Source organism: Pieris brassicae, chromosome 13 (genome assembly GCF_905147105.1).
Source record: "Pieris brassicae chromosome 13, ilPieBrab1.1, whole genome shotgun sequence".
Lineage (NCBI taxonomy): Eukaryota > Metazoa > Arthropoda > Insecta > Lepidoptera > Pieridae > Pieris > Pieris brassicae.
In genome coordinates, this window is record NC_059677.1 from 5,011,562 (window position 1) to 5,038,952 (window position 27,391).

At 35.8% G+C, this 27,391-nt stretch overlaps 1 protein-coding gene across 3 annotated transcripts; it reads right to left on the bottom strand.

The window, feature by feature from the left end:
• Nucleotides 1-2,251: 2,251 nt before the first annotated feature.
• On the bottom strand, nucleotides 2,252-25,865 carry LOC123717831 (serine protease inhibitor 88Ea-like). Of its 3 annotated transcripts, XM_045674058.1 has the most exons (9): nucleotides 25,751-25,865; nucleotides 13,959-14,247; nucleotides 12,257-12,424; nucleotides 8,573-8,834; nucleotides 6,636-6,734; nucleotides 5,661-5,791; nucleotides 3,853-3,979; nucleotides 2,880-3,085; nucleotides 2,252-2,723 (listed from the first exon to the last, which is right to left on the bottom strand). In XM_045674058.1, the coding sequence occupies exons 2-8, from the start codon at nucleotides 14,238-14,240 to the stop codon at nucleotides 2,925-2,927; spliced, it is 1,230 nt and encodes a 409-aa protein (XP_045530014.1). In that variant the 5' UTR covers nucleotides 14,241-14,247; nucleotides 25,751-25,865; the 3' UTR covers nucleotides 2,252-2,723; nucleotides 2,880-2,924. The 3 variants fall into 3 exon arrangements, with proteins under 3 accessions (XP_045530014.1, XP_045530013.1, XP_045530015.1); XM_045674057.1 differs by having other exon boundaries at nucleotides 2,252-3,085; XM_045674059.1 differs by lacking the exon at nucleotides 25,751-25,865 and adding an exon at nucleotides 23,381-23,478 and having other exon boundaries at nucleotides 2,252-3,085.
• Between the last annotated feature and the right edge of the window lie 1,526 nt (nucleotides 25,866-27,391).

A 27,391-nucleotide genomic window follows, 5' to 3' on the forward strand; every position in this document is an offset into this window, starting at 1 on the left:
CCTAGGTCGGGCAAAACTTCGATCCGTACGGCAGTCTTGAAAGTCGTCAACCGGTATCTTTGCCGTATTCTGGCCTGAGAAGATCTCTAACTAGCAACTTTGGGAGCGATGCCGAAAAAGACGCAAGTGGAAATGGACAGGACATACGCTCCGAAGACATAACAATTAATTGGTAGGCGATTGGAACCCGCAAGGAAGCGTGGCTATCCCAAGCAAACCTGTTGTCGTATAGTTGAGCAAAGAGAGCCGGAAAGATTGGAGCGAGGTAAAATACACGGCTCAAGAACGAGATGGAGACTCACTGTAGATCCCATCTAGGGCTTATAAGTAAGTCAGTCACCAATTCTAAGATGGCCAAGTGATTCGTAACTCTTCCACCAGCGATACAGATATATGTGTAAGGTCTCTTAATAGAACAATTACGTGCCATTGTCTCCTTAATAAACGTTTCCTAGGTCCGACAGACAGCCCTATGGGCAGAGACTGTTTCAGAGGAATCAGTCACCCACGTAGTCCTGGAATACGAAGCTGTGGCTAAACAACGTGCAGAAATCGTCGGAACAGTGAGGTCGCTCCGTGAAGCCTGCGAAGTTCCCAGGACGCTTCTGTGCTTTTGGATGGAGTAAGCCTGGCTTAGTCATGCAGGACTGAGTAACAAGGACTAGTACTACCAATACAGAACAGTTACATTGGCGTACCTTATTCATTCCCAAGCTTGTCATATTCGGTAGTGGACTGATGAAATTTAAAAAAAGCCTTGTTAAATGGTCTGGTACATAATCCGTATTGTTCAAAAAATTAAAATCTAAAATTCGAAGTGATTTTATTGTATTTTTATTATTTATAACATTTATGTTAACCATAATTGTTATATTTTTAAGAAAAGATTGTAACATATACTGTAGATATAGCAACCTAATCCGCATTGTTCAGAAAAAAAAATCTAAAACTGGAAGTGTAATGATTTTATTGTATTTTTATTATTTACAACATTTTTTTAATGTTATAGGGCAGGTGGCTCATCTGATGTTTAGCTATACTGCCGCCCATGGATATTCAATACCAGAGGGCTTGCAAGTGCGTTGCCGACTCTTTAAGAATTGGTACGCTCATTTCTTGAAGGATCCTAAATCGAATTGGATCGGAACCTTCTGAACCCGTACTGTTCTTGAAGTTTAAATATTCCGCAACCATCGAAACTTCCGAGAAATACTTATTCCTTCAAAGCATATTCTATAGCAAAAAACGTGTGCAATTCACACGAGGTAGAAGTGAAACCTTCAAAAATTTTGGTTTCAAGATAATGAGATTGTAATGAGAGATGATAACAAGAACGAATGTAATTTAAATTTTTAGTGTAATGTCAACTTATTACGTTTGATAAAAAATGTATAATGATAAGGTCTTTATAAATAAAATTTATTTCTTTCACATGCTTTTTTTTAATCCAGAAAATGATCAAACAAACAAATTTAAAGCTCATAGACTGTATAATGCTTCCTATCTCATTTTCTTCCACGTGAAACTTTATTAATGTGTCTGTCTCTTTTTATTGTCGCTTTTCCTTTCATCGACTTTCAAATCACTACGATCTTAAAGAAGTTTATACTTTAAAAGGCTTTTGAGATATAGGCAATTAAGGTTTACAATAATTTACCATAAGAACTAAAAGATCTTCCGACTGGAGGCTTTAAAAATCGACTTGGTATTACTTATGGAAAAAATGTATTAGTCAATAAATGATTATTTGCGTGAGACACTGTAGTTGATATAAATTTAATAGCATTTGATATGATATGTACGATACAAATAATATAAGAATTGACCAATTCATATGACTAATAATGTAAAATGTTAAACTCCTTTAAAGACAAATTTGCGCGCCATTGTGTGGCAGAATTTGCGAACTTACTATTGTACTACCATTTTGTACCATATACTTGCAATAAACTATTATTATTATTATTTGGTGAATTCTAAGGTGCATTTCTAAGACGTAAAGGTTAGTCGCCATCACAAGAGACCGAAAAGCTGGCAGCTACCTCGGACAAAAAATTAGTAAAAGGGAACTCTGCCAGGATCTTCGGAACCTTGCCAAAAGGGTCTACTTTTAATACTATATTTAAGTTTAGTTATTGTTTTTTTGTTATATTATTTCACGTTAGTTGTAGAATTTGACGGAAAAGACGGACGATATTTGAAGTTGGTTTATTTTTATTAGAACCCCGAAATCCATTAATAAAACAACACATTGTATTAATATTATTTAATAAATAAAGCTTATCTATGTGCAAAACACAATTTTCGATTATAAAAATACAAATAAGAAAAATTTGTTTCACGTTCACTACTTATTATAATAATTCTATTGTCAATAAACACTAATATAATTTTACAAATAAAATTATTTTTATTACTCTAAACACTTATAATTTCGAATTTTTTAAACCATAGAGCTACACGGCGATAGAAAAATACTGGCTGAAAATAACGCTAAAGAAAATGATTTAGGGCAACAATACATATCTATATCACGCAGTTCTTTATTCAAATATTTCAGACATTACGCAAGCTGTCACGCATTCGACATTTGACACGATTACGAAATATTATTGACAGATTGTCAAAAGTCAAAACAATTGAATGCGGATTTCTTAAAACAGTTAAAACTTTGTATACAGTCTATAGTCTGTGTATAATAATAATAATAAATTTAAGAAAAACACTTTTTGAACGCGGTGACGCAGTGATCACGCACGCTGAAAAGCACGCGAAACGTCGTAAAAAATTACAATTTAGGATTATGTAAATAATTATAAGTTTTTAATAACATACATAGCTTCCATCCGTTCAAAAAGTGTTTTTCTTAATGTGTAAAAGCTATTTTAACAAAAGACAATAATAATAAATTATGAAATATTAAATCATTTCTTGGGGTCCCTGAAGACTCCCATAAAGAGAACGGAGTTCGTAGGTTTCTCGTATAGAATGTATACGAACGGGAAGTTTGCTATGAAGACGCTCGGCTCCGCGGGACGAGAAGACCGAAAACCGAACAGAGCTGTTGCAGCCGCCGCTACCGTGCCTGCAATTACATTTTAACGTATTACGTAATCCTACAGTTAACATTAACAATTATACCAAACATGGTCCAAACATTTATGAAAGGAATCAATAAAAGTTATTCAATACATTTAACTATAATAACGGATTCGGTTGTGATGTGTGGTGGTGTGCTCATGATGCAGGTGAAACGCTATATCTATGGATTCCTAATACTGTTTTTAAGCATTAAAGCCTACCCAAAATAATGATTTTTTTTTCACACGTACACACGTGAGAAATGAAACTTCCTTATGACCTTTTTTTTTGAAAAAATGATCTACTATATGCAACTTTACAGAAATTGGTTAAATGAAGTTAAATTAGATAAAGTTTAACAAAAGGCTTCTACTATCATAGACATAATTACTACTAAGATTATTACAGAATTTAATTAATTGTAATAGAATTATGAATAGCGTTATTATATATTTTTGTTATTAATGGCTTCGAACCTATTAGAATCAACCGTGGTAGGAACAAGAAAAAGATGGCGCGTAACGGAAAAATGTGACGCGTAACCTAAAAATGTGACGTTATTTTTTTTTCCAACGCCGATATAAAATATATATAATCGAATGGTAGTAATTAATATGTAGGAATGTTTTACGATTCTTTTCCTATTTGTTGCCTATCAGGCAGATCTGAACAAGCAGCTAGACTCACAAATCTCTTCCTAAAAACAACTGTGGTGGACAACTACTCCGGGAATAACACGTTGGCTGGCCTAAGTAATCAATCAAAGCTTACCTTCTTCGTCGACCTGAATCTTGGCCTTATGCATGGCATCGTCGAAGTATATGCCGTGGTCATCAGTGAGGGATGAAAAATCGGCCGTTGCGTTGAAAAGATCGCCCGCGCCGAGACTTTCCAATATCTGTAACATTCATTATTTTTTATGTTTAACCAAAAACAATTATACTATATACATGGACTAAGCGCGATGTTATCATTGGAGAATTGTAGAAAATTTATTTATGTTTGCATTTAAAATATTTAACAATCAGGTTGTATCCCCCCCCCCCCAGATTTAAATTTCGTGTACAGAGTTTCTTTATGGAGAACCAACCTCTAATAGTTTAAAATCGATTTTCGTCTAGTTTTTGGTATTTTAATGGTTTTCATGTTTGCTTATAAATGTAGTTCTTTTATCAATGTATCATGTATCAGTGTGCCGAGCGTTGACAAGCTTTTATAAATAAAAATATATATACAATTAAAATAAAAAGTTATATTAATAAAACCAAAGAATCAATAAACATTATTAATTATCTGGGACATAAGAGACAAGTCAAAAGTCATAGAAATTACCTCCAAAGTAAGAAGACTTAAATGGCGATGGGACACATAAAAGGAAAAGACAAATGGAGTAAAATTGTGACACGATGGTACTCTAGGGAAGGTAAAAGGAGTAGAGGAAGACCACAAAAATGGGAAGACAACAGACAAGGCAGGAATTATGTGGAAAAGAGTGGCGCAAGAAAGATATGAATGGAAAAGGTTGGGTTGGCAACCGACAGATCTGCAGAAGTTAAGCAAGATCCAAATATTAGAATAAAAAACATCAATGGCGCTACAACCTTTTTATTTCTGGGCCTCAGATTCTGTATCTGTTTCATGATCATTTGTTAACCTATAAGGCAAGTAGGTGATCAGCCTCCTGTGCCTGACATATGTGGACTGTTTGGGTATAAGGCAAGCCGGTTTCCTCACGATGTTTTCCTTCACCGTTCGAGTTAATGTTAAATGCGCACGAAAGAAAATCCATTGGTGCACAACCAGGGATCGAACCTACGACCTCAAGGATGAGAGTCGCACGCTGAAGCCACTAGGCAATCCCTGCTCTATTTCATTTGTTAATATCTAATATAATGATCTATTTTTATGTGTCTAAGTATTTATATTTTAGAAATGTCCTTATTCGGGCACAGAAACATACATATTTTTAAGTCGAAGTAATAAGTGGACTTGGGGAGAAATTGGCTGTGCCAAAAATCAATCTGGAACTGTTTCGGAAAAACACCTTTTGTATGGCTATTAAGGTTTACAATAATTTACCAAAAGAATTGTGTATTACTTTTGGAAAAAATGTTTTACTCAATAAAAGATTATTTGCATGAGACACTGTAGTTGATATAAACAACATTTGATATGATATGTACGATACAAATAATATAAGAATTGACCAATTCATATGACTAATAATGTAAAATGTAAAACTCCTTTGAAGACAAATTTGCGCGCCATTGTATGGCAGAATATGCGAAATTACTATTGTACCACCATTTTGTACCATATTCTTGCAATCAATTATTATTAAGTCGATCAGAATAAAAGGCTTTATTATTACTATTAAGTAATATCTAATTCGAAGAGTTTGGTTAAAGACCTCTACAACGTTTGTATGCAAGTTCGATGTTCTCTCATCATCAGTAGCGCTGACCCAACCTTCGGCCTCACGGAACTCCTTCATGATCGGTAACGCATTACCGATAATGATGAGGACGAGCCTTTGACCCGATCCATCCATCTGAGGCTACCTAAATAGAGGAGCTCACCGTTCGAAGAGGCAGGCTCCTTTCGATTGTGAATTTTGGTATTTCAACCACCACCTCCCGTCCCATGTAGCCTTCCTCCACCACTGCGGCTAGCCGTTCAGGTGTCAACTTCGCTATTATATTCGATACTCCTGTAAATAATGTTTGATAGTTTAATACTAAATCCCAGTGGCCCAGACCTATGGGAGCGTTCAAGTAGTACGTAACGAATTTTGGAGGGGGAGGGGGGTCCTCTTGTCACGTTACAATGCGGGGCGGGGATTGAATTACGCGTTCTTGTTAATATTATTTTCCACTTTCCAGTACTTTACACCACATAATGGTTAGTTTTAAGTATTAAGAGTCACTGTGGTTTGTCACGAAAAGTGTTACTATTGGATACATAAACGTTACGGTGCGTTTCATGGGGGGGGGGGTCAAGAATATAAAAAATTGCGTGACGTCATACTTGAACACTCCCATAGGGTTAGGCCTCAGATTTCTGTTTCATGGTCATTTGTCAACCACAGCAAGTAAATGATCAGCCTCCTGTGCCTGACACACGTCGGCTTTTTGGGTTTAATGCAAGCCGGTTTGCTCACGATGTTGTACGAGTGAATGTGTATCATTTTTTTATATAACAGGGGCCAAATGGGCAAGAGGCTCGTGATACCACAGACATTAGTATTGCCAAAGGGCTCGCGAGTGCGCTGCCGGCCCTTTAAGAATCGGTACTCATAAAACAGGGGGCAAACGGGCAAGAGACTCGTGATACCGCAGACACTAGCATTGCCAGAGGGCTCACGAGTGCGCTGCCGGCCCTTTAAGAATTGGTACTCATAAAACAGGAGGCAAATGGGAAGATGGCTCACGTAATGTTAAGTGATATCGCTAGACACTAGCATTGGCAGAGGGCTCGCAAGTGCGCTGCCGGCCTTTTACGAATCGTGCTTATAAAAACACAAAAAAATCAAAGTATAGCGATAAATTGCTGACCTTCCTTCATGGAGTATGGTGGGAGTAGTATATACATGCTGATGTCATTGCCCTTGTATGGAAGTTCCAGGATTTGCGCTCCAAGGTCATCGTTTACCACTGAAAAACAAGGGTTATAAAATACATAAATGTCATAAAATTCAACATAAATAAATAAAAAGAACATAAATTAGTTAAGTTATATATATCTGTCTCACTTGCACTCTAAATTTCCCTATTGCAGCTAAAGATTTATTTAGAGCGATTGAGACCGATTGAGAGAGAGTGCGAACGTAGCATGAAGTAAATAGCCATGGAGCGAGAGAAAGCAAGTGAGGAAGAGAGTGAGATAAATCGAACGTCGCATCACACACAGTGCCATGGAGTGAGAGGTGGGAGAGAGCTGTAGTGAGAAAGACTGAAAGAGAGAGTAAGGGAGATGGATAAAAAATACATGCTATTGGTTGATGTATTCGTTTAGTAGTTACATATTAGAGCTTTAGATGGCAATTCTAAATATTATCATTAGCACGTATATAGTGTGAATACAGATATACAAATACAAGGAGTGATCATATACTGGTATATGATCACCTATTGGGGCTTTTACCTTAGTCTTAATTAATTTACAAACAAGTTTCACTTCTGACATACATATTAAAAGTGAAACTTTGTTGTACTTTTGTTTTATTTTTACTAAACACCTAAGATGGCATGTGTAACACGGTGTAATGGTTGCAGCTTTTTGCACAGTTTCAAACAAAAACTTGGCGATTTAAAATAATGGCAGAGAAGTTATTGCCAGTTCTTATCTTTCGTTCTGCGCCCTTGATTTTAGAACTGGCAATAAATGTAAAATTAGAAGCAATTAATATGTATACCTTTATTTACGTTCATAAGTAAACATTGTGTTACATTGTATAAATGATTTAGATTTTTTTATAATATGGAATATAATGGTTATAGCTAATAAACCCGAATGTGCTGTTTTGAGACACTGGGTTCATATACATGCCTATGTACCTGGTGCCTCGAATCAACGGTGATTTTTGAATTAAATGTTTTAATAATTTTGCTAACAAAGTTATAAGTGTCTCTACTAACAATATATGGATTTATAATGGTCTGACATAAATGATTTTTATTTTATTTATTTATTTTTATAATGCATTTATTGTAAATTATTTCTTATAATGTCCAATAGTTTTTTTTTTTTTTTTTGAGAATGGAATCTCGCTGTTGGCCTTAAGGGCCTTTACAGCTCAGCTCGGGCTGTTTTGGCGAGCGTAGCTCGGCCAGAATGGCGTTTTATCCCGCGGCTAGCTCAAGGGCGTCTCCTGTGAGATGTCCAATAGGTCGCCATCACATCTCATTATAGGTAACAGATATGTCACTTAGTTTACGAACCCATACATAAAGATTTTGTTAGACCAGCATCGCAACCCTCTAATTTTTTATTATGAGCTCTTGTTTTAAGGATTGACAGTTGACACTTAGCTTCAAACAAAGAGTTTGAAATGTCAGACTGACATTGACAGTTAGCTCTCAAATACAATAAATAATTTTACCTTCTTTTATATATTTTTATTAATAATTGCAATGACAAAGTTTTAATTATCAAACGGTTCCGATTATTAGGTACCTTAAAAGATATTATATTAATAGTACCGATAACAAAACCTAACATATCAGCTGTTCTTAAGTTTGTGCCACATTTATTTAAGCCTAGGACTGTATTTAATAGATACACACATTATTGTATTAAGAAATTTCAATAAATTATGACGTTCAAATTATGCTTAATTTTTATTTATTGGCAATACTAATATTCAGGGCAGCGATGCCCTTACCGGCCAAGAAAGCACTGTACATCGCTCTAATAAGCACCACCGAAGTTAAATCTAGCAAGGATAAAAATATCTTCTTTATTTTCATTTAAAAAATTCTCAAAAACTTACTGTAATGAAATATGCCCTTCTGCCTCATAAAAGGCCATAAAGTCTGTCGGGTTTCAGACACAAAAAACACCTGCTTCTTCGTTCTCTCCACCAGGAACTTGGACGCCCACACGCCTTTGAAATACGCTGCATTTGCCAGCACCAGCTTGGTGGCTTCCGTTATACCGTCAGCGGGTATAAGATCCTTGATATTATTCTTTGTAACGCGTTCAACCCAGCTGTTGATGGCTTCCCGGGCTGCAACTGGGTTCTCATGGAAGTTCTGAAATTAGAACCACGAAGGTTTTATTACCGAAATATTGCGACAGTTTGAATTATGTGTGTAGCCAACCACTAGGCCAGCATGGCTTTCTTTCGGTGCACCTTTGTTCGAAAAATCTTTTTAAACCAAATCAGGCCAGAGAATCAGGATTTAACGAAATTCCTCGTCGTTCTACAACTGAGCGTTTCAGGCAGTTGCTGCCGTGTGGAATATGATAATGGTGCCCATGTGCGTGGTGAAAAAAGTGGTTTCCAAATAATACCACTCCTCTTTACCACCGAGTCGGTTATTTCACCGCTATGTGTGACGACACGGGCGCGGTGGGTGGAGCCTGCAGCCAGTGACAGGGCGACCAGCGGAAACTACCTACGAATTTGTAGTTTCACTTGTCATATGGTAAATGTCATAAACTTTATTAAATTGAGCAATAAACCTTATTAAATTGAGCAATAAAGTTTATTAACTTGAGCAATAAACTTTATTAAATTGAGCAATAAGTTTATTAACTTGAGCAATAAAGTTTATTAGATTGAGCAATAAAGTTTATTAGATTGAGCAATAAAGTTTATTAGATTGAGCAATAAAGTTTATTAACTTGAGCAATAAACTTTATTAAATTGAGCAACATACTTTATTAAATTGAGCAATAAACTTTATTAGATTGAGCAATAAACTTTATTAACCTGAGATAAAAACTATATCAACATTCTTACAGAGACAAATCTTATAAGTATAATGTGGCAGGCAAAGCGAAACCATGCACTTAGATGTGGCTATACAACACCTAGACGCATTCACAAATTGGCTCGAGAAAATTGTTTTCAGTCATCTCTTGTAACAGCGCGAGAAACTGCCGAGGAAAAGGATATTGACAGACAGTTCAAAGAACTCGCCGACGTATCGACGACGTAAAAAAGGCATTTTCATTATGAAGGGGAAGTGCAGCTCATGAATTGAATCCGGAAGAAATGTTCAAAATGAACTATTTTTTAAGACTTTTTCGACAATGTAAGCGCAAGCTGCCATCCTAGGTTTGAGGCTTTTAAACATCGTGAGAGCATACTTGGTTTCATGTATAATATAAAAAAAATAATAGTGAACTTTGAAGCAATGCAGGGACTTGAAAATATCTATGACAGTAGGAGAATCGTGCGATATTGATGGACATGAATTGTACGAAGAACTGAATATGTTCATTCCTGTGTATGAAGGCAATGACGACATCATCCCGTTGCTAAAATACATAATAGAAAAAAAAATAACTTTGCTATTGAATTAATTGTTAAGATTGCTACTACAACTGCTACAGTTGCATCTGCTGAAATAAGTTTTTCGAGGCATAAAACATATCTGAGGAATTCGATGACACAAGATCGGCTTTCAGGCCTTGCTATTATATCAATAGAGAATGATGTAGCTCATTCATTAGATTATGGCGTTTTATTTAAAGAAAACACCAATTTTAAAATGTCATCATTGAATCTTTTTGTATTTGTTAACAAATATTTATTTCTATAACTTAAGCATTTCTCTTCAAACGACAAATGCCTAAACCAAACCAGACCTACTTTCGCATCACATATTTTTTAGGAAGGACAAAAGGTATCGTAAAGACCAGCAATGGGTAAGGCCGTCTCTGGGAATAAGCATCGCAATAAGAGCGTTGCCGGTACACTGCCACAGGGGCCAAACTTTTAAACATTTATTTTTATTAATTTTTAAATATTTGTTTACAGACGTCCATAAGTTACCGATAAAACGACATTTTGATTATAAGTTGAGCAAGTAGGTGATTGGGGTCTTTGATTCGGATGAGACGAGAGATTCAGATGCCTTAGATTCGGTGTCAGCTGTTTTCTCTTAAACTTCATGAGAAAACAGGTACAACTTTCACATTATAGAATTGGTGTTCCACCGCGGTTTGGTAACAAGACTGCCACCGATAACAACCCAGTGGCACTCCAACTCTAAATGGGTGTTAGCCTCACATAGAATCCGTTTTGATCATTTTTATTAACTACTTACTGACGTGAGTCTTTATACTTTCAATTTTTAATGTATCATCCTTTTAGTTTTGTTTGTTTTTTTTTTGTTTCTGTTTAGTTTGGTCTTAGTAACTGTGTATAACATGTATGTTTGCACTACTTGCCTATCTTATGTAATTTAATACATTTTGATTTGTTTTCTTTACTTACAGTGGTTGCCTGGAAGAGATCGCACGAAAGCGATAAGGCCCGATGCCCTCCTTTTGATTCAATTATGTTCAATTTGTTTTTATATTGTAGTGTAACGAAGTGATAATAAATAAAAATTTCATAGGCAAGTCATATCCATCTTTCCTTCTGCCTTCTGTTTGACAGACATGACGGTTTGCTCACGATACTTTCCTTCACTGTACGAGTGAGTTTTAGTTACACAAAATATTGCACATGATTCGAGTGCTACGGGACTTAAAATGATTGATATTGTTACGAAGACGGGTCGACTGCCATGTTTCTAGATTTTTCCACTAGTTAGAGAACTTTTCAGCAGGCTGTAATATGATTTCTGGCCGTTTCAGGAGAGGGTTAATCACATATTAGAAAATTGTAATTTCCATAATGTTACCCTAGTTTTCAGGAAGCTGAAACCTTTTTTCAGTCGGTTTCAGAACATGTGTAGTCGAGTGGTTCAGGAGACCCGTTTTCAGGCGTTTTCAGGCCTAGGTATACCCCTTTGATGAAGGAATATTCTAGACCAAACTTTCTAGGTGTGAGACAAGGACGAAATGATACGAGAGAGAGAGAGAGAGAGAAGATCAGAACTTTCTTGAAACTAGACTGAGCACTCTAGAACGCCGTACGACAAGGACGGAGCAACGTGCGAAAGAGACAAAGAGTGCGGACGTTCTAGAATTGTGCAATCGCTACTCAGTAGCAAGCCCGCCTAGAAAGTTCTCGAATATTGTTTAGAATTATTCCCAGGGATATATAAGCGAGCCGAAACGCGACTAGTCGCCTTTAGTTTGGAATGCGATAACACGAGAGGAACACCGAAGCGATAAAGTGCGAATAAAGTGAATACAAGTGATAAAGTACTGTGTGAAGTGTGCATAAGTGAAGTAATTAGTGACTGTGTTTTTGTTTGTTATTAGTGAATATCTGCAATTAATTTGTGTCCATAAATTCCTCATTGATTTATCAAGAAATAAACCCTTGAATAAATCCACGGCATTTTCTATCCGATCCCCTAGCTCGTAACAATATGTAGAAATTACGGAAATAGGTGTATCTTTAAGGACAGAGAATCTGCTCTGTTCTTGGTATATTCATAAGCCTTCCTTTTGGTTAGCCTTATATACTAAGTGACAGTGCAGTATACATTTAAAATTAGAACACGACTACAAAACACTGTGCAATCTTTTAAATAATAAAGTACATTACCAACGCCTGCAATTCATCCAAAAGTAGGTCACGCACACATTGTCTAACGTTCAGGCCGCTGTCAACAAACATCCTGTTTGCATTTGTGAACTCGTAACTGTCGCTGTTATTGTTCATAGCTCGCGACCTTTTGTCTACTCTGTATGCTGTCAGGAGGTTCACCTTGTCCTGGAAATAAGGTGTAATACAGTACAAACTGGGCCCAAGGGTATGATTAGCACGCCCGATTAACCCAAGTAAACCTTCTGTATGTCAAATGCCAATTTAGAGCCACTTATGAACTCCCCAAGATGGACTTATTACCACTCATTCTGTGAATAGAGATGGTCGTCAATATGGGTACGTTTGGAGGCAATTTCCACCTCGGATAACACAATTAAAATACATTGTTTGGTAGCACACAACTGTGTTAATTATATTTACTTTAACATAAATAATTTTAGGTTCCTTATCATAAGTTTTCGTCAGCTAATTAAGACCAATTACTACGCGTCCTGTGCGTAAATTGAAGACGATGCCGGCGGCACATCGTCCATTCCCATCCCTGTACAGGCGGAAGCGAACTGGTTTTACCCTTTTAGGGAAATATATTCTATGTATACACAACGGGAGAATATTTAATTTAGCCAAAATTAACAAATAATAACAAAAATACGTAGTAATATGAAGATTCGTAAAAGGAGGCGCTTCATAGGTTTTGCACACAGGCTCAGCTCGAAGCGGCCGTGGAAACCAGAATTGTATGATAAAAATAACGAATATATTCAACAGTCTTGTGAGGGTGACCACCAGGGAGTGGTGAGCAAGCCCAATGCGACGGCGAAGACCAGGGATTGCCACCAACACTCATGATGATACACTGATTTCCGTTAACAAATCCGTCGCTATTGAATGCTGTTTCACTATCAATATCTTAATATGTTCGCAGTAGTGATATTATGCATCTTATATACAATTTTTTGGCAGTATTTAGTAGTAGTGAATGTTTAAATTTTAAGTCATTCTTACTATATGTCCTTTAACTAAAGGATGCAGGCCATTACAGTAATTTTTATTGCAACAAACAATTTTTATATAAATTGCAAATAAATGCGTTAAAATATATGACATTTTTACTTTACATTCATTGGTCTTGACGTTGTTATGTTTGCACTATTCATACATATATATAATGATCATACTTTCATTATAATTTTTAAAGGCAAGGTGGCTTTATACCGTTAGAAAGTATTGGCCATAAGTTTTGATAACAAATATAAATAAAATAGAAATGCTGCCAGCGTTAAAGGTACACAGATGGTAACTTTCACCAGTATAATACTCGAAACAGAACTAATTTGAGTGAACCAGAAGATTAACCAGTCCTTGTATCGAAATTGTACAAGCCAAATTGTACAAAGCCGTCGTAAACGTAAATTAATCAATAAAGCTTTGGATAAATTTGACGAATATATAAATTATCCTAATCCTTGGGATTGATTTGCTCCAGTTGAAACAGTTTGTATGACTCAAAACTTGGCGACACATGGCGGACAGCTTCTTGCCGGTTCCCTTTGCACGCTCTACACCCTTGACTTGCGAACAGGTAGTAAATGTAAATTTAGAATGAATTTTACATCTTTTCTGATGACGTTCATAAGTGTAGTTGTTTACCTATAAGTTATTTTGGGTCGTCAGTTTACTTAAGTCAATTAATTCTTACCAAAGAGTCTGAGATCTTCAACGCCTGCTTGAGATTCTGTTCTGTACGTCCACCGGAAGCAATATATCCCAATAGCAACGCGTGGTACACGGAGAAGGGCGAGAAGAATACATTGTCTTCTGGCACAGCTTTGTTTATGGTATTGAAGAGGTCCAATGTGAAATGCAGCTGACCTTTATATAAATCTACTCGGGATTCTGGATTCGCCTTAGACACATCTTTGTCCAAGCACTGGCCGTGTACGGTGGCTACCGCTGCGATGAAGATCGATAACTTCAGCATGTTTTATCTGTAAAAAAACGATTTTTGTAAATGGAGGGTAAAAAGAGAAACGTCAGAATAATGTTACATCAACTTGGGTATGTATCAGGCACACCCACACACACTCTCCTAACAGTCACTCACACACACAGACACCCTCTCTTAATTACACTCACACAAATTTATTTCTACTAACTTCTAACTAGTTGACTGCTTTGTTTTGTTTTTCTTTCCCTATTCAAAACGTTAAATTTGTTGCCTACCCATATGTATGTACTTTTTGTTACCAGTAAGTATGACTTTGCTGTGGAATGGACGCCTGGTAATCCATATAACAGGTTCTGATCTAGTTTTGAAACCAGTCTCCCAATACCTTTTAATAAATGGTTCAATTATAAGTCTTGCCTCCAACTTCGATTTTGATCCCCTTGGAGTAGAGACTCTTGGGCCGTAGGGTCCCGTGTACAGCTAATTGAGGATTTAAGTTGGCGACTGGTAGTACCAGTGACACCAGAGCTGGTGCTTTCCTCAACGAATTTGTATAGCAATACTGCATTAAAGGTACACATTCTAAATGTGTTTAAATGTTATTTTTCTTATGTAAATTAAGGAAATCATAAATACTGTATATTTGATTGTTATGTTTAGATTTTGAACGATTATATTAATAGCTAACGAATCATAAACTAAGCGGGACGTAATAAATAAATTTAATTAAAACTTATAATTTAATTCCAAGTGTGACAGCTCGATGCTGACGTGATGTAAAAGCAAATTTTACATGTATTTATTATAGCTACTGTATAATATACTATATATATATATATATATATTGACTTATACTAAAGTATCCCACGGTCTTCCACCACCACACACCAACCACAGCCACTAACGGCTACACAACACACACTGTTTCCTTATTGATAATTTACATTAGTTATATTAGCTATGTTAATTAGCCTGCGCAGAAGCGATTTTTAGGTATCACTGGAAGATATCGTGCGCCTGCGCCAAGAGTAACGTGTCGACCGCGTGATTGGTACATCAGTTGACGATGTGCAAACTATCCTCCACTCCCTCATTTAATGCTCAAGAAGTTTGCCGGTATCTGTATGTTTTATTACATTTTTCAAAAATATACCTATCTGCCCAGTCGACAATAAATGTGGACACTCACCAGAAACCTGGAATGATTATATAAGAGAAAGCGGGGAAGATTGCAAAATGACGATTCATAATTTTTTACTAGCACACGACTAGTCATTTTTACTATTTATTATTATGCCTACGTAATATCACAAATGCATTGTAAACTAAACCTCAAGGATTGGTCACGTTCGTCACCGCATTCGTCGTTGGGGAAACCCAGTTTGTTTCATTCAACACATAAAATGATATTATTTTATGGCAAGTAAACATGGCGAGTTCATTAATATTATGTGTTCTCCAAGTGCTGGTGTTCTTTGTACCTAAGGGATATTGGCGAAGGCCAAGGTTGTTTCTGATAACAAAAACCAAAACCAGTCTGTCCCACAGGTCCATGCTAATAAAGAAATTTCTACTGAATGCTGTGTACCTCATATATTTAATGTTACTTATGTTCTAAATCTTATACTTTTTAAAATTGTTTATGGTATTTGTTGAAAAGATAAAATTGTTATAGTAATAAAACCAAAAAAATAACGTATATAAAGCAATCCTACAGTTAACATAAACTAATATAACAATAAACAATAACAGCAAAATATAATAACTATAATATTTTATTAAAAGTAGACCCTTTTGGCAAGGTTCCGAAGATCCTGGCAGAGTTCCCTTTTACTAATTCTTTCTTCGAGCTGCCAGCTTTTCGGTCTCCCGTGATTTCGACTAATGTTTTGGCTATTAATGTTTTTCGCAATATCGTACTGTAAGAATAGTCTATGTACCTTTTGTAAATAAATGTTTATATCTATTTATTTTAGATCAGTATTGAATGATAGTATTGTCTTTTACACATTAAGAAAAACACTTTTCTACCTATTCTATTTCTATTTGTGTGTCACCGTGACCACGCTCGCTGTAAAACACTTGTTAAACGGATTGAAGCTATGTATTATTATTAAAAACGTATAATTATTTACAAAATTTTAAATTTGTGCGTCACCGTGACCACGCACGCTGTAAAGCACGCGAAACGTCGGAAAAAAATTGTAAATAATTATAAGTTTTTAATAATAATACATAGCTTCAATCGGTTTAAAAAGTGTTTTCTTTATTCTCCAAGTCAAAACCATGTCATTTACACTATCAAAAGACAGGACAGAGTAAGACTAACAAAAATAAGAAATAGGAAGAAGAGAAAGAGAAAGAGATAGTATATAGTGAGAAACAATCGAAATGGTGATGGGCATATCATATACAGTTATAATAAACTAAAGATATTGTAAAATGGTAACAAAGACAAGGAGACCATAGATCCGATATGAAGACGATCTTACAAAATTATCAGAACCCATATGGAGAAGGACAGCCCAGGAAAGACTACAGTGAAAAAATCTGGAGGAGGCCCATGTCGGAATACAAGCGAACATAATGTTAAATATCATAATGTCAGGGTATGTACGTAAAGGTGTCGAGGATATGCTCATGATGCAGGTGATTTTGTGCTATGGATGCTCATAATACTCCTTTCAAAATTCCGCGATAGCTTCACCAAGTCCAGGCTGCGCGATACAAAATAAAGCTAACTAACTAACCCCAAGACAAATAATCCGCGAAAATAGAGGACACCGTGAGTCATTTCTGCAAAAACCCGTCATCTTTTAGTCGAAATCAACTCCGGGAAAATAAATACAGATAACACAACTTTCTCTTCAGCTGTGATACGTTTGATATTCAACACCTTTTGTCTTCAGTCACCGTGACCACGCACGCTGTAAAGCACGCGAAACGTCGCAAAATTTTAAAATTATGTAAAATAATTATAAGTTTATAATAACACACACAAATGCATAGCTTCAATCCGGTAAACGTGTTTTCTTTTAACTAACTAAACTAACTACCAAAACCTACTTCGAAACGAGACCTTTTAGTTCCCGTATCTCAGGAGGCAAGCTTTTCCCGTTACCGAGATATTGCGATCTACTCGTTTGTGAGGAAGCTGCATGGATCCGGTTTTTTTTATATAGAACAAGTTGCAAACCGGCAGAAAGCACACCTAATGTTAAGTGACACTCACTCACTTTTAATATGGTTACGCTCCTGTCTCGAAGGACCCTTAGTCGAATTGGTTCGTATATACTTCAGTGGGCTGGTTCCTCATAGTATACGGCAAAAACTGCCATAAAAAATGGCAACGCAAATCAGTTGTGCAACGGCGTACGTGATACGGGTGGAATTCTGCCATAACGATGATGAAACAAAATGATGATCAGTGCTGCTTCTTAAGTTGTCATATCATTTGTCACAGGTGTGGTCTATAACATATTTTCATAAGTTGCTGATTATCCTCATTTTAATATATGTCTGAGAGTAAAAATAAAATAAAAGAAATGTATAGGACATTTATTTATTGGTCTTACTGCACATTAAGTATAATACATTGTCATATTCAAGTTGTTGAGGTCAAGCCGAGAGACTCAGTGTCAAAACGGTAAAATAAATTGTTTATGGAATTTCCTAGTATACGCCTCAGCCTTCTCTTAAGCGTGAATAATGACAACCTTCGACGAGGTAATTCCAAGTAAAGCTTTTGAAGTCAGCGTGAAATTTGACCTCAAAAACGGAAATTTTAATCTTGTTTAACTTTTATACTTTTAGAAACAGGACGCTCGTCCGATGTTAATTGATGCCCATGGATGCACATTGCCGCACAGCACAGAGGGCTCTGCATTGCCGGCTTTTTAAGAATTAGTACGTTCTTTCCTTGAAGGACCTTAAGTCGAATTGGTTCGGAAATACTTTTACAATTAGTAACAAAATAGAGGATCATAAATAATTAAAACGCATTTGTGCCTTTTAGATATATCTGGTTATTGCTACAACCCTCCCTCGCGAGGGGGCTGTTTTTTCCTGTTCGCGGCGTATGCCCCCTTCATTGTGTGGTGTGGAGGTTCGCGCCCTGCTGATACAGGGCGGTACGGTGGCGGGCTGCCTTTTAGGAATTGGTACGCTCTTGAAGGACTAAGTCATCAGTGGGCAGCTGGTTTTACATAGTGGTTGCAAAAACTGCCTCAAAAAACCCTTACTTGTCGTAACAGAGGTCGAGATGATACAGGTGGAACTTCGTATTCTACCTCGACGTCCGATGATGAAACTCAACTGCAGGTATATCTGAAATACTTATGTATCCACACCTAGTTTACGGTTCGAACCGGTTGGAGAAAGCCTAGTATCAAGTGCGGGTATTTTAAGACTTGGTACGTTGTTTTCTTCACTGTTAGTCGAAATTTAGAAGGATTAACTTTCATGGGAAAGATTATTATTTTTTTAAAGGAGAGTTTTTAGAATATTTTGACAACAATCCAAAAATAACTAAACTGTTCTTGTTATATATCTGTCTAACGTTGTTAATTGCTGAACAACAGCTAGAAACCGGCATTTGGACTCAAAAAATCGACGAGAGGCGTCAAATTCAGCGTTTATTCTATAAAGGCGTCCACAGGCTTCGTCATAATGGATTTCCCTCGCAGATCAGAGAAAGTCCGCCGCGTCACAGTTATACAATCGCTGGTGTCATTCACCGATTCATGTCAATAGGATGAAGCGTCGTTAAAGATTTAATAATAACATACCTAGTACTTCATAATAATAATTTTTCCTTGAAGGAAACTTGAACGGAAAATCTCGAAAGGTTGTGCGAGCATCTACGGAGGGCTATATTACTTTACATCAGGTGAGCCCTCTGCCTTTTTTCCCCCGTTACATTAAAAAAAGACTAACATATACAGTATACCCAGTAAAAAAATTTGGGAGTCCATAACTATAGCTTATGCTCTTCCGAAAACTATATCCTTGAAAACCCATCTCATAACTCCTCCTTTATTGGGTTATCCTTTAAGGTATCTGCAGTGAGGCTATAGAACTCACTTCCCGTCCCTATTCGCTTAGCTCCTTCTCTATCTTCCTTTAAATTTCTTCTGTACAATCATTACCTATCCACATCGCTTCCCTAACATTCGCACTAACTACTAACTGACGTGAGACTGATCTTGATTTGGATTATCGTGATTCATGTGTACTTTTTACCTTTTGTTTTTCCTGTCATCCAGTATCAGTTTAGTTTATTTTTGGTTCCTGTTTAGTTTCTTCTTTATAACTATATGTAATATGTATTTTTGCACTTCTTGCCTACCTTATATAATTGAATACATTTTTTTTCTTTACTTACAGTGGCTGCCTGGAAACATCGCTCGAGAGCGATAAGGCCGCCAGTTTCCCTACTTTTCATTTAATTGTGTTCAATTTTTATATTGTAATGTAACGAAGTGTTAATAAATAAAAATATACACAAAACTAAAAGTAAACTATAATATGGGACATAATTGTTTTGTCTAACATTCATAGTATTATATTAATTAGCTTAAAAGGGCATTACAGATTATATTAGAATGAGGCTGAAGTTAGGACGGCTGATAGCGATGTCAAATCTCGTTCGTATATATTAAGTTAATCTCATGTAAATAAAATACATTTTTTGTTATGAGAAATAAAGTTATTTAAACGTAAACATAGTTTATATTGTAATATTTGCAGGGCAACTAATATTTTATTGTATATAGCTTATAATAATATAAATACTACACAGAGCTGGTCCTTCCCTCGCTCAACGAATAAGTATGGCCATACATCGAGGGAATTTATGTAATTCTTGTATTTATTATTCTTTTGTATTCCGCAATTCATGAAGCTGTGGGATTAGATTTTTAGTTTGTTTTGTTAATTTTTGTATCAGTTTAGATTAAGCTTGGTGATTTCATAATTTTTTTGATCATATTTATTTTTCTTTAGTTTTTTTAGCCGTTAAATCCCTTATAATTTATATGTATTATGTTATTTGTTTTTCTATAAATGTAAGTGCAAATAAATAAATAATTTGAAGTTACTGCCACAGGGACCACCAAACTATTAGAATTTGCTTTAATTTTCTGTTTATTAATTATTAATTATTATTATGTAGGTTAAACTAATTGTTTATATTTATGAATGTTGCAATTAAGGATTCTCAAAATAATATTAATAACAATGTTAATACTCAACATTTTTATAATGACGACTAGGCTTCGTTGTCTCTGTGTTGTTCTCTTGTCATATATTTATAAATATTGCGAACGCTCGGCACACTGATACATTGCTACAATTCAATATTTAACATGACAAGCACTTATTAGCAAACAAGAAACACGAAGAGAAAACACATCCAATCATAAATAATAAAAACTAAAGGAAAATTGGTTTCAAACTATGAAGCCACACCACTCGTTTATCAGAATGCTCTGGATATTTGTGAACCTTGGCCAAAACTCGTTCTTCGAAAAGAGACATATGGGATGCTGGGATACCTGGGTTATTTAAGTGAATGAATTGTATTTTAATCAAGTATAAATCTCTCTGAATCTAATTACTGGTTAAGTCGTGCAATTTAGTGTACTGAGAGGCCTTAATGGACCGAGAAGTCGTAAATTTGCGGGAATTACGTTACCTACATATGGACTAACGGAATCAGAAATCTCTGATTACGGTAATGTACCGTTAACAATTATGTAGCAAAGATGGTTAATTGGTATCGTTAAATTAAAAACTGTAATATATACATTAGTTATACAAGCTTTGTTTAATTGTGAACATAAATTATGTTTGTAACAAACATAAATCAGGTGCTTAACCTGTTTAGGTCTCAAACTTCTGCATCTGTTTCATGATCATTTGTCAGTCTAATAGGCAAGTAGGTGATCAGTCTGCTGTGCCTGACATGTCGACTTTGTGGGTCTAGGGCGAGCCGGTATCCTCACGATGTTTTCCTTCACCATTCGAGCCAATGTTAAATGCGCACATAGAAAGTCTCCATGGGCTTTTATCTGGGGCCGGGGATCTAACCTACGACCTCAGGAATGAGTCACAAGTTGATGCCGCTAGGCCAACACTGCTCATTGTCTTACACACAATTCTAGTATTTGTTACTACTGGCTGCATTAAAGGTTGTGTAATGTAGAAGTATTGGTGTATGATACAGCTTATTAATTTATGAATTATAAACTCTTGAAAGCGAAATGTATTCCGTCAAAACATTCATTAAAAAATATTAATGGTAGTTCTAATAAAAAAAACTAAACAAACTTAAACCTCATTAAGAGTGATAAACAAAATTACGGTATGTTTGATGACTGTTGTAAAAGATATCAATATTTTCATCAATGTTAGTAATCAAGAGAGAGATATTCTATTCACTGGAGCATTAAAAGCAGCAGATAAGCGAGCCGTAGCTACGTATAGAAGACTTGTACTTCTAGTAACTCAAGGATTACTAGGATTAAGAGTTTAACGGAAATATTAAGAAGCTTCAGATCACAACAGGAATATTTCTACAGTAAGACAGTGCAATATGCATGCGCTGAATGAATATAGCATAGTAAATATAGCAATTAATATATATTATTATTATTAGGATAACACTGAAAATTTTTAGAAAATGAAAAACGGCTTATTGTAGAAAGTTGCCAATACTTTTATTGTTTTTCGAAGTAATCTCCGTTCCTCTCTTCACATCGTCGTATTCGATGGAACCACTGAGAAAAGCAGTGGGCCCATTCTTCCTTAGGGTTCTCTTCTATGGCATTTTCGTACGCTTTCACCGCATCATCTGGGCTCGTAAAGCGTATACCTCGAATTTTATCTTTAGTTCTTGGGTATAAAAGAAAGGTCAGGACTGTATGGCGGATGACTCATTATTACCAGTCCATGCGAAGGTGTTTCTGGTCGTCGGTTAAAGTATGGAGAATCCATCCGGTACAAAGCTTCCTGATGCTTAAACGTTCGTGTAATATTTTTGAACTTGACTCATACCAATGCTCAGGCTTGCCCGTATCTGCTATAGGTCACTCTCTTATCTTCCTCTAGCATGCGTCGCACAGCACTGATGTTATCTTCAGTAGTCGCTGTTAAAGGACGTCCCTCACGCGGATCATCATTGAGATTGCTGCGTCCACGGTTAAACTCGTTGAACCAATTGTAAATAGTGGCACGAGATGGGGCTTCATTAAGAAGTACCAATCGCAGCCTATCATAGCTTTGTTGTTGAGTAAGCCCACAACGAAAGTCATAAAATATCATTGACCGAAAATTTTGCTCTCATAAGGTTCATTTCCACGTGTAACAAGATTTTTAGATTTCCCGCCAAATCACAAAAACAAATGACAAATGAATGCAATATACATTAGGTTACCAAAGAGTTCTAAAATTGAAATTCAAAAAATGTTTCTAACTGGCCAGTTCTAAACAGTTTCGGTGATTCTCACGTATATACAGGGCTGTCGTAAGACTATGGACTAAGGACATCAAGGGAAAGTACGTTAAACATCATAAATATTCCTGAAAGAAGACTTTTTTAAAAGTATTACTGTATTCAATGATTTAAAAAAAATTCAAGACAAAAAATAAAAATTCTTCTTAAGTAACAGTATTTGTAAGAAAGGAACAACGAAAAATTAGAACGGGAAAGAAGAATTGAGACTTAAGAAGAATTATTATTTATTATACATATTCTTAATTAGCATAGCATAGTGTATTTTTCACATTTGAGTCGGTTCGATACCCAGATAATTACCTTTTAGAAAATTATTGAATGCTCGCTTTTCAAAATAAACTTAGTTTTCCTCCAGAAAAATATCCTTTCGTATATTTAAGGTACTTCCCCTAGATGTCCATAGTTTTGGGACGCCTGTATATACAGGTGTACAAATATATTTGTACATAATATGTGTACAAATAAGGTCCCGGAGCATAAGGGGATATTGCGAAATTTATATATAAAAACACTCTCATAACGTATCCACGCAATTCTTGCATAAGTTCCAGCGAACACGTTCGCGCACGGAATACAAACAGTTTTGTTTGTATTGATTAATGTTTTATCTTTATCAATCGAGTGGATGCTTCATGTTTACTAGCTATATATCCAGTACCTGATATCCCTTATCATCAATGACGGTAGTATCCTGCGCCATCCTGCTTCTTGCATCCTCCGTGACTCCAACCCACCAACACAGCTTTGATCTAATATGTTTTCCTTTCCACCAGGTTGTGGTTCGCGAACCTATGGCAATGAGTGTCCATGGTCATCCTTTAACATCAGATTAGTTTCCTGTCCGTTTATTACTCTTACGTATGTTCGTAGATTCGTCTATTGTCAAATTGTCCAAAAGATATGTACAACAAGACTGTGTTTTTTTTAAAAAGTAGAATGAGGATTAGGGAAATTTCAATAACACCATCATCATCAGAGCATGGTTTTTAAAATTAATGTAATTTTACCAATACATTTATAATTATATAATATTGTAATGTATGTCAATATTAAAATAGGCCAAAAAATTTCTAGTGCGTTTTAATCGGCAATAAATTTCAGATAAGAGATTGATTCACTCACTAGGCATTTTTAATAAGCTTTTGTACGGTATAAACGGTGTTGCCCGAAATAAAAATAGCCTTCGGCACGTGACCATTTCCATATAAACTCATTTGTCTCATAGTGTATTTGCGCTTGAGCTGATATGAAATTTTTTGTTATATATTTATGTTCCATAATACTTTGTTAATATTAATGAAGATATTTCTGGTAAAACCAATGTAGCCTACAAGGAAAATCCTTGAAAATGCATTATACACGCGTCTGATGCAATTACTGTGAACATCTTGACACAACTCCGCATATGGACTCGTCTGAAATATGTCAACCAATACGCAGAGGTCATAAGAACTTGGAGAACCTTAAGGGGCGGTGGGGAACCGATGGATCCACACTTTGAATGGAGACCTCAGCAGAACAAAAGACTAGAGGGCACCGGCTAGCTGGACTGACGTCATCGTCATGGAAGTGGATGCAGAGGATTATTGTATTACTCCCAAAAACAGATTACATAACTAACACGTATCCCAGGCTCCAGAGTGCCATCTTGCTATGTAAGTGTTTCCCAATATGTGTTTTCTGTATTATTTATATTATTGAAGTGAAAATTCTTTATGGGCGTTGTAAAAAAATTACCGTCACATTTTTAGGTTACGCTTCACATTTTTTCGAAGAGATTCGAAGCTAACAAAAATATATAATAACGATAACAATGATAGTAATAATTCGATTATAATTAATTAAATTCTGTAATAATTTTAGTAGTAATGAGGTAAAATGAAATAATTGTATTATTTGTATTCATGTCGATGATAATAAAAGTATTTTGTTAAACTTTATCTAATTTAACCAATTTCTGTAAAGTTGCATATAGCAGATCATTTTTCGAAAAATAAGGTCATAAAGAAGTTTCACTCCTTACGTGTGTACATATTAGTTTTGCTCTCAAAGATCGCATGTTAGAAAGAGGACACTTATGAAAATATGTTATAGAAGTACAGCGTGAAACTGACCTGAGAACTTAATAAGGAAGAACTTGTTCACAACCGAGTAGCCCGCTATTATTCTGTTTTTATGTTTACACAATAACAGTAACAATCGTGATAGACATTGAACAGGAATCAAAATAATTCGTTGTCCGATTCGCGTATGTCAATACCAGCTTTTCCACACACATATCAAACACGAATACATACATATGTGTAACAGCTATAAAATTTCACAACACACTCGTCACACAAATTAGAAAGCGAACGCGATTTCATTGTTTACAGACACAATTTTACATTTGTATTAATACTAATAACTTTACGTGATTCAGATAGTTTGTTAAGTTGTCTTATATAATGTATTAGTGTCCAGTAATCAAGGTCAACGCTTTTAGCAATATTTATCGAAGATATGTTTTATTGTTGTATTAAAGACAACATATAACAAAGATGGCGCCATTTGCATTTCTCCTAATCTTAAAAGCATTTTTGACAGTAACAAACTAACAAGAAAATAACGATTTTTTATGCCAAAAATTGCCTTTCTTGTTATTATTTATATATTTATAATCGAAATCTTAGTGACAGCATATTGGTAACCTGTTCTTTAATAACTTCACTGGGAAATTACGATGATTTTAAATCCTTACGGTCATTACTGTTTATGATTTGAGACTAACACACTGAAACATAGGCATAACTTCTTAAAATCTTTAATTAACCTAATTTCGGTAAACAGAGCAATTTCAGTGAACTTAATATTTGTGAGCAAAGTAATAAGTTTGTTATAAACGAGGTACACAGATATATTGTATTTAAAATCCCTAAACATCATTGCATATATTATTACAACGAATTAACACGTTTATTATACGATATTACGATTATACTGTTTAAATATATTCGTTATCAGTGCAGAAGAGAAAAAATAGACTCACCGATTTCGATTTTAATATCCGATCAAACACAACACGTTAGTCAAACACGGTGTCGCGATGCGAACTGAGCAAGAGGAGCCCGCTGTCCAGTATTTGTGGGGCAAACTTGTATGACTGGCCGACTTGTCTTGTTTCAATACTTGCAATCTTTTGAAATAAATTATTTATGCTTTATGCTGAAGTGTGTTATAAAGATTTTTTTCGTTGTCTAACATTAGAGGTTGATTAGGTTTATTTATAGAACCTAATCTGTGACCAAATGATTAATTTGGTCAATTTTTGTAACGTAAATATTCGCTCACAAAAAAATTAGCGGCGCTACAACCTTTTTAAGTTTTTGTATCGGTTTCATGATCATTTGTCAATCTAATAAGCAATTAGGTGATCAGCCTCCTGTGCCTGACACATGTCGACTTTTTAGGTCTAAGGCAAGCCAGTTTTCTGACGATGTTTTCTTCACCGTTCGAGCGAATGTTAAATGCGCACATAGAAAGTCCATTGGCGCACAGCCGAGGATCGAACCTACACCCTCAGGGATGAGATTCGCACGCTGAAGCCACTAGGCCAGCACTGCTAATTCACTCTTCGATCTGACTTATTACTTTATGTTTAACCATCGATTAGCTGAAGCTGAAGAAGCACAAACTTTTAAGTCTACGCCTCATAGTTGTGAATATGTTTCATGATCATTTGTCAATGTAATAGGCAAGTAAGTAGGTAGATATAGAAAGTGCATTGTCAGCCAGGATTCGAACCTACGACCTCTGGCTTACGACCTAGGTGTCGGCAACGCACCTGCGAGCCGCCTGGCTATGTGAGTGTCATGATACTCATGATATTCTAGAGGAGGATCTTCGACTAATTTTGAGCAGTTCTACCGTAATCAAAGCGAAGATTAAACACAACCACTGCATTGAGACTCGTGCGCATAGGCACTAGGTCAACAATGCTAGTCTACTTTTCTTTTTATAACTTCGTTATACTGATTTCACAGATTAATCCAACAATAGACTTTCTATAAGTGAATGTTCCAGCTCCAGTGTCCAATCAGCTTTGCACTTGTAAATGCCGACGAAGATTTAATCTTTACAATAAACAAAATTAATGAAAAAATGAATTAATTAACTTCTATTTTGTTTATGCTCTCAAACGTCACATGTCAAAATGAGGACAATCAGATACTTATGAAAATATCTTATAAAATGTCAGCTTCAGGGTAAGACCTCTGAATCCCTTCCGCATTGTGTTTAAGGATTACGACGGCCTCACAGAACGCTTCCAAAGCATTCCATGGGCATGCTACATAATATCTTATCTACGCAAATATTATAAAGAGCACATATTTGTGACAACATCACATATTTCGGCAATACAATATGTAGAGAATGAGAACTTGCTGAAACTGATGGGTTGGAGGTTGCTAATACGGGCTTGACCGTTCACCAACCAAATGGACCGATCAAGCGAAAGATTCTTCTCAAAACTACAATAGGAGAGCTCACTTATTTGACGTAAAGTCTATGTCCCCCAAGTGGCAGAGGAAGAGAAACCTAACCTGATGGCACTTCACGCCATTAAAACTTCTTTCGCCTCTACAATTATGCCAGAACTATTTTGGACACTGTGGAGTGTGGTCACTCC

Bases quoted from the DNA above. Each gene is read 5' to 3' on its own strand.
- LOC123717831 (XM_045674058.1), bottom strand. From the start codon at position 14,240: ATGCTGAAGTTATCGATCTTCATCGCAGCGGTAGCCACCGTACACGGC. The intron at 8,835-12,256 runs GTAATGTACTTT...TTCTAATTTCAG, and splicing joins TGGATGAATTGCAGGCGTTG to AACTTCCATGAGAACCCAGT. The intron at 6,735-8,572 runs GTAAGTTTTTGA...CTTGTTTTTCAG, and splicing joins GAAGGGCATATTTCATTACA to TGGTAAACGATGACCTTGGA.